The 8,490-nt window shown below is 29.1% G+C and overlaps 1 protein-coding gene across 1 annotated transcript; it reads left to right on the top strand.

Annotated features, from left to right (window-relative positions):
- The first annotated feature begins 3,490 nt into the window (after positions 1-3,490).
- On the top strand, positions 3,491-4,997 carry LOC130820902 (albumin-2-like). Its single transcript, XM_057686446.1, has 2 exons — positions 3,491-3,537; positions 3,966-4,997. Exon 2 carries the CDS (start codon positions 4,011-4,013, stop codon positions 4,710-4,712), a length of 702 nt encoding a protein of 233 aa, XP_057542429.1. The 5' UTR covers positions 3,491-3,537; positions 3,966-4,010; the 3' UTR covers positions 4,713-4,997.
- The last annotated feature ends 3,493 nt before the right edge of the window (positions 4,998-8,490 follow it).

The following is an 8,490-nucleotide window of genomic DNA, read 5'->3' as shown; positions in this document are numbered from 1 at the left end:
TTATCAAGGCAGTCAACTAAGTCATGTTTAGCTTCCCTCTTCCTTTTTTTTCAACGTTCCACCTTTCTTAATGTCTTCTTGATAGGTTTCTGTTGAATATAATGATACTCAACATATGCAGCATTCCTAGTACTGTGTGTGATCAACATATGAAGGACACCAAACTACAGCAACAGCAATATTATACTAAGGTTGTATTTTATCAAAAAAGGTTACCAAGTTTAAATATGCTAAACCTCAAAGTTCTATGCTAAATATTTTGAGGGTTCTTGATATGCAGTACGCCTTTTAAGGTTTTTAATTTTCATCAATTGTCATCAAACTCTAACTCAACTCTAAATTATTCTAATCATCTGCTCCTTCAGACATCTTGTATCTTCTCTAGAAATTCTTCTAAATTTCTGGTTAAGCCTGAAGCATCTTTTTCTCGTCATTCTGTTGAAGTTCACATACAGTAACCTCTGAAACCAAATTGTTATCATCAGTGCACATTAATTGGTTACATAATTTTTCTTGAGTTATGAATTGTTTTAACTTAAAAATTAATTTACTTTTACAATAGTTCGGTTAAAAACAATCTGGATACTTATAAGAATTTGAAAATTGGCTCGTGTTGAGTCGGTTATAGCCAGACTTACTACAATTTTCGCGCATACTTTGGGATAAATATGACTCAGTTTGGTCACTATTGGATTATCTTGATCGCAATCAATGGTACTATGTCGGTTATAAGATTGGATTGCAGTTCAAATTCAGATTTTCTGATTCTCGGCTAAAGCGATTTGGGGCAACTTTAAGATATTTTCGGTACTATAAGCCTAAAAACACACTTTTAAATTGAATAATACTTTCCAAGATCTGTTTGCATTGACTATAAATATTTAATGCATAAATATCATGTTAATTATTATTAGGTTAATGTAATAAAGATGAACTTATCTTAATACACTCGTATTTTAGAGTTTGTCGAATGATAGTTTACCAATGTGAACACAAATATAGTATTGCTACTTTGATAAGTTTCCAATCTGGCTTGAAGTATTATTATATGAAAGTTGGTTATATTATAATACTACAGTTTATATTCAAATTAAATTATAGTAATATGTTAGACTATATTCAAAAGTAAATGAAAATAATGAAATTGCATGTGCCATATTAAAACGCAGGTACTATGTTACTAATAACACAACAAACTAAAAAATATAAATGTTGGTGAGAGCTTCTATTGTTATTTCCCTAAAAAAATATAATTTAGTGGAATCTTGTTATATTTATTTTATTATACTAGATAATGTTTGTGCAATTCACGACTTTAATAAAATTTCTGACATATTTGTACAAACAAAAAAATAAAATTTTATGGCTTTATGTTTTAACCATCTTGAAATATCTTGTACTCATTTAATAAATAACATCATAAAGATTTTATAAAAAAAAATTGAAAATAATAAAATAAAATATACTTTTATGATTTTTTAATACATTAAATGATGTAACCATCTTGAAATATCTTGTACTAATTTCTAAATAATTATATATATGTTAATTAGACTACTGCTCTTTAAAAGTATAAGTGAGCAAGGAAGTTGCATGTGCCATATTAATCCCCTTAATTACGCATAAACAAAGAAGACTTATTAATTTTAATTATGATCAAAAGTTACTAATTAATGCATAGTTTGTACTTCGTCCTTTTTAAATACTTGTAAAAATTTCACTATTTTGCCGTGTATAAATGAAATTATCTAATCATAACACAAATCTGTATAATTAGTCTATTTTACTGATTATTATAAAATTGTAAGTGATTATTTGATTTTATATATGATTACTTTAAAACTCCACTTTAAATGTTATAATTAATCATTTTTAAATTATAGGTGATTACTTTAAAAGTACAAAAAATACATTAACTTAAGCCAATAAAATAATCTGATCATAAACCATACTATTTGAGAATTTATATAATTAGTCTATTTTACTGATTATTATAAAATTGTAAGTGATTATTTGATTTTATATATGATTACTTTAAAACTCCACTTTAAATGTTATAATTAATTATTTTTAAATTATAGGTGATTACTTTAAAAGTACAAAAAATACATTAACTTAAGCCAATAAAATAATCTAATCATAAACCATACTATTTGAGAATTTATCCAATGATAATTACATATTTTTGTTTTGGCTGTTTCCTTTTCTAGGTATTATTTAAAGTCTTTTCTTTTATGGAAAAAATTTTCAATCTGGTTTAAAAATGAATAAAATAATTTCATTAGTCCGCAAAATTAAATAGGGGATTTCAAGAATGATTAAGGTTCCTTACGTATTGCTTATCCGCATAACAAAATCATTAATCAAGTAAACCCATTTGATTGTTAAGTTCAGATTTATAGTTTCATTTATAAAACATGAAATTAAACATCTAGTAATTACTTTTATAATCATAGTACAAGATATCAAACTTAATTAACATTTTGAAACAAATAGAGTGCATATTATCTATACAAATTAGGTTTAAAAAAGCTTCCCATAATAATTAAATTTTTCACTTATAATAATCACTACTTGTAATTAACTATCAATAATATCAACTATATCATCACTAATCCACAAAAATTCTTCGGTAACGGAATATTCTCAAAAAAAAGCTTATATATATGAGAGAGAGAAAAAGATATGTGAAGAACTTTTGGGCAAAATGATACTTTTATTTTTCGGTGGGTTTTTTCAATATTGGAGACTTTAGATTCTCTTTTCAGAATGATTTATCTTTTCTCTAAGTAATATAATTAGTTGAAATTTGCAATTTCTTTATTCTATCTTTCTTGTGTTCGACCTGCAGCAACACATTCACTGTGTACTTGCAGTAAATAAAATTTACATCAATTAATAGCAGAAATTAATTTAGATTTTAGGAAATGTCTAGGGTTTGTATTTTGGGGGGAAAATGAAATTATTTTTTACCTTAAACTTGAAGGGATGAGTAATTCTTGTTTTCATGATTATTGAGTGAAAACAAATAGATATCTAATGCTTCTTTTTATAAAAAAAATCTAATGATGTTTATATGGTAAATCTCAGAGTTACCATGTGAATTTTGAAAATTTTTTGTCCACCAAAAGAAAAATCAATTACTTTTAGATTGCCATTTGAAAGTTTCCTATTTTAATTCATGACAATGAAGATTTTTCCTTCAATATAGCCGCAAAAATAGATTTAATTAAGATTATAAGTTATTATTTTAAGATTATAATTAATCAATTTAACAGGGTAAAAATAGATTAAATTAGCAATGTGAACACAAATGTAGTATTACGTATGATAGTTCACCAAAAAAAATAAGTAACCCTTGATCAAATTATTTGAACCTAAATACGAGAATATTAATTTAAGGCAAATTGTCAACTTGATTAATATGATAAGTTGTTAATACCCCACTTGTAATCATCAATATATTGCCATGAAAATAATCTTCCATTTCATCTCCGATTGAATATCAAGCCTTTACTTATCAAACTAATTCAAGAGGTATACAAACTCACACTCCTCTTCTCTTTCTTCCTTTTTAGTGTTCTATTAAGATCATTTTTAGTTCATTCAATTAATCACTGAAATCAGATTTTTTTTTCTTAATTAATTTCAAGTTAGCAACTGTATATTGTATTAATTAATCTCTCTATGTTTGTATATAATCATGTTAAGCTTAGATGAAATAATGATCCTGATTGGTTATTAGTTCTAGCTCATCTACACTTCCCTTCCCTGTGTCTAAACTATAATAATAATAATAATAATAATAATAATAATAATAATAATAATAATAATAATAATAATAAAGTAAAGAGATACGGTGTATTTATTTTGTTTGATGAATATAAATATAAATTGAATAAAAGCAATGCAAATAACCAAAAAATGATTTGTACATTGACACGAGTAGTTGAAAATTTTCGCAGGGGTAGGGATTTTCAAGTATTAAAGAAATAAAGGAATTAAGGAAAATGTCAAGCCCTATTTATGTAACCGCTGCTTTCAGATCAGGACACAAAAACCAAGCTTATATATTCATGAAGAAGGAATATATCATTGAAGAAGTGAATCCAGGTACATATAATGACACAATATTATATGGACCAGCCAAAGTGAATCAATATTCATCTCTTAAGGGCACAATTTTTGGAGACAAAGGAATAGATTGTGCTTTCCCTTCTGTAGAAGAAGGAGTTGCATTTATCTTCTCCGGTAACCTTTGTGCCAAATGGTCTTACGGTCTAAAAAACCCAAAGAACAAGCTCCTGGTAGGGCCTTCCCCAATTGAAGAGGTATTCCCTTATTTGAAGGGTACTGTTTTTGCGAATGGGTTGGATGCTGCATTTGAGACATCACGTCCTTATGAAGTTTACCTATTTAAGGGAGATAAGTATGCTCGTATCTTCTATGAGGGTGCTGGAAAACTGTTGAACAGTAGCCCCATACGCCAAAACTGGGTGACTTTAAGAGGGACTATCTTTGAAAATGGCATAGATGGTGCCTTTTCTTTGGATCATGATACTTATCCGAATTCGGTATACCTTTTCAAAGGAGATACCTATGCTCGTGTCACCTACACACCTGGCACCGCTACTGAGAAACTAGACAACTTGGCAAAAATCAAGAGCTACTGGACTGGTTTAGGAAGCATCTTGCCTCGTTCTAATCAATGATCTGATAATGTTTTTCTAATTCAGTAATCGCTACTATATTGTTTATGTTTAATCAAATAATCCAAGGATAATCAATGTTTTCTGCCTGCCCTGAAAACTACCTTAATCAATTTCATTATTAATTGTTTTCTTCTATTTTATTAATGCTATGTTTATGTTGTATGAAATTAATAATTCTAAGTTGTATTCAAAAAGAGTATTATGCTCTTTACTCCAACAACTTGTATTATTCAATGTAATACTATTATTTCTTTTTTATTCATTCTAATTTTGTACCAGGCCAGCTCAATTATTAAGTTTTGATTATTCATACTCCCTCCGAACCATTTTAGATGTCCCATTTTCTTATTTGGCAATGTCTTTTTTAGTTGTCCCATTTTTATATTTGTCAATCTTTTTTTACTTAAATACCCTTACTTCACACACGTAATTACGAATTTATCCCCGTAAACCCTACTAACCCAAAATAATTAACAATATAACCCAACATCAATAATCTTAATCATTTCCTCCCTTTTTTAATTCTCCTATTTACTCTACGGAAACCCTATCTCTCCCTCTCTCTCATCTTCATCCTCAACGTCTGTATTTTTCTTCATCTTCTTCAATGATCTTCATCTTCATCCCCATTCTTACTGTTTACGGTTTATTATCTTCATCTTCATTTTTTTTCCACCATCTTCGTCTTCTTTGAAACCCTAATAATTTTAGGGGTTTTTTTAAATCTGAGTTTGTTCTTTACTTTTCTGGGTTTTTCGAACATGGCGTCACCAAGGTCTTGTCTTTCTTGGTTGTCTTCGTCCCAAGAAAGTGATCCTACGATTGGATCTCCTAACCCATGGCTCGATTTCTACAATCGCCTACCTCCATCTTCTACGACTTCTGTTGAAACGGATCCTAAATGGGAAAGAAATATAACTTCTGAAGATGAAGAAATACAGGGTATGTTTGATTTACAACTGGATCTTCAAGATCTATACATTGAGAACTTGTTCCCTTCCTTAGATGAAGAATCATTGGATGATGATGAATTGTTGTCTGATATAGATGTTCGAGGTCCATTTTCGCGTATGGATACATCTTTCCTCTATGACTAGTGATGATTTTGTTTATGTGGTTTGTATGGTATGCATGTCTATGTTCGTGTTCTGTTTTTGTTGCCCTATGATTTTTTTTAGGGTAAACAATTGATTATAGCTACAAAATCCCTAAATCCATTCGTTTTGCCACCAATCTAGGCTTTTCAGTTCATAAGCCGCCAAACATTATGTTTAGGAGGCTATGTTCTTACCAGATGTAGGAGGCAATTAGTATGGGATTTGGGTTATCTGTGATGAGTTCAATTTGTTTTCTGAGACGAATTTGTTTTCATTTTGTTTTTGAAGCCATCAATAAATTGTTATATGACATTTCCTTCTAAATTGTTATATGACATTTCCTTCTAAGTTTATGTTGTATGAAATTAATAATTCTAAGTTGTATTCAAAAAGAGTATTATGCTCTTTACTCCAACAACTTGTATTATTCAATGTAATATTATTATTTCTTCTCTATTCATTCTAATTTTGTACCAGGCCAACTCAATTATTAAGTCTTGATTATTCATATAATATTCCAATCATATCCTTTAAGAAATCTTCGGTCTTTCTTGTACTCTTTTTTAATCTCTCGAGCTCTACCTTTTAATCTATCATCCTTGTCAAGAAGTACGCCGTGTTGCGTTGTGTTTACTCTATCGTAAAAGTCATAAAATTACTATTAGCAGCCAACAAATCGTATGAGAGGCAAAAAAGAAAATAGACTTTCTTTCCATATTACCTTTAATTCACATAGCCATACCCTAGAAAGTTATTCAAATTTTATCTACATTAAACCTAATATGAACACACATGTTAAAGTATTATTAAATGAAAGTTTGTGACATTATAATACTGCTGCTCTTCAAAAGTAAATGTGAGCAAGGAAATTGCATGTGCCTTATTAATCCCCATAAGTATAAAGAATGAAGTCTCATTTTTATTTTCTATTTCATAGTATATGTGCTATTTTATAGTCGCCTATAATACATAATTCATACTTTATGCTTCCTCCATTTCAAATACTTGTTATTATTTCATTTTTACATTCCTAGTTAAATAACTTTACTAATACAATATAGTGTCATCTGGTTAGGTTTGTCACAAATAACTAATATAAAAATTAATAAAAACTTATTTTAAGGAATTGGTTTGGAATACCCAATAGAGTTGTGAAAAGGATATTCCTAATACGGAAAATCGAAAATTGGTACCCAATAGGGTAATTTTTTCTCCATTGGCGCAATCCTAATAAGGGCCACCATGGGGGTATGCATACTCTTAACTTCAACGACCCGTTAAGATATCGAGCAACGCCTTGGTCGGTAGTTGCCTTGGGATTAGCTGTCCCTTGTGTATTCTACCAAACAGATTACTGAAGCAACCCGTTCAGTCGGGCAACGACTTAGTCGAGTGATTGAATGGTTAGAGATAAGTCATAATACTCAATGGATTAAAAAGGGAATGATTTATTTAATTAGAGCATTTGTAGTAGGAGCGATAGTCTCGATAAGTAATTAAAATTAGTGATAATGTTTACAATAATAATTAACATTAGTGATAATATTTATCAAAAACGATAAATATTACATCAAAATTTGATGAAATACATATGGTTTGTTCAAAAAATACATTATAATTAGAGAAAATTATTATAAAAAAAAAATATACCTATTCTATACCACCTTTTGTAGAAAAGGCTACTTTTTCTAATTTTTTTTGTGAAAACCTACCTTATATGATCCAAACGTATGCAAAACTCTACCACGTGACAGAATCCAATTGTTGACCTTTAATGTTTTTTTTGACCAAGCACCTTTTTCCCACGTGATGTTACTAAATCTACCTTTCCTTTTGTATTTGTTCTATTTCCTTCCAATTTCCTGTTCTTTCCTCTTTTCCCATCCCTTATTAATTAAGTGCGTTTTTCATATTTTGAAGTAGATTTGAGCCCCTGTTATTACCTAACTCTTACATCTTCTTCCTTATTTATTACATCTTCTTCCTTATTTATTGCAGTCAAAGGAAACACAATTCATTTATGAAGGTAAACTCAATGAGTTAATCTATTATAATTAAATTTTATATCTAATAATTTTTACTTCTTTTTTTATTACAATGAGTTGATTAGTATATGTAAAATCTTTTTTTAGCATGTGCTTGACTTGAGTTTCTTTATTAGGTATAAGGAAAACTACTTTGTCGACTGATCGTATGATGTTGGCTTGTTGGCTTGCTGGTGACAATAAACCCTACTGGTATGATGATAATTTTTACTTTTTAAGTTGCTGCTATCGAATTTCGTTTGTCGGGTTGTTGGCTTGCTGCTCTCCAAGCGTGGTCTGCTGCCGATTGTTATGTATTATTATGCTATGAGGTTACATGTTGGCTCAACTACTTAACTTTGTTGAGGCTTATGTTTACTTTCTTGTCTTCATACGTTGATGTATAGGCTAATAATTTTCGTGTTATGCTGTATCGTTTTATGTGTTGCCCGAATTTTATATTGTGATTTTTTCTATAATAAAATTTTATTCGTCAAAAAATAGTTATAATAATAATAATAATGGTATTCCGTGCTAACGGACGTAAACTCAATGGTATACGGTAAATTAAAACATTTCATGTGGTATATGGTGAATTTTGAATAAACTCAGTGGTATATCATGAAATATCCGTAATAATAATAATAATAATAATAA

Source organism: Amaranthus tricolor, chromosome 8 (assembly GCF_026212465.1).
Source record: "Amaranthus tricolor cultivar Red isolate AtriRed21 chromosome 8, ASM2621246v1, whole genome shotgun sequence".
Classification (NCBI taxonomy): domain Eukaryota; kingdom Viridiplantae; phylum Streptophyta; class Magnoliopsida; order Caryophyllales; family Amaranthaceae; genus Amaranthus; species Amaranthus tricolor.
Note: the sequence above shows the minus strand (reverse complement) of the source record. Positions and strands in the feature narration are given on the sequence as shown.

Bases quoted from the DNA above. Each gene is read 5' to 3' on its own strand.
- LOC130820902 (XM_057686446.1), top strand. From the start codon at position 4,011: ATGTCAAGCCCTATTTATGTAACCGCTGCTTTCAGATCAGGACACAAA.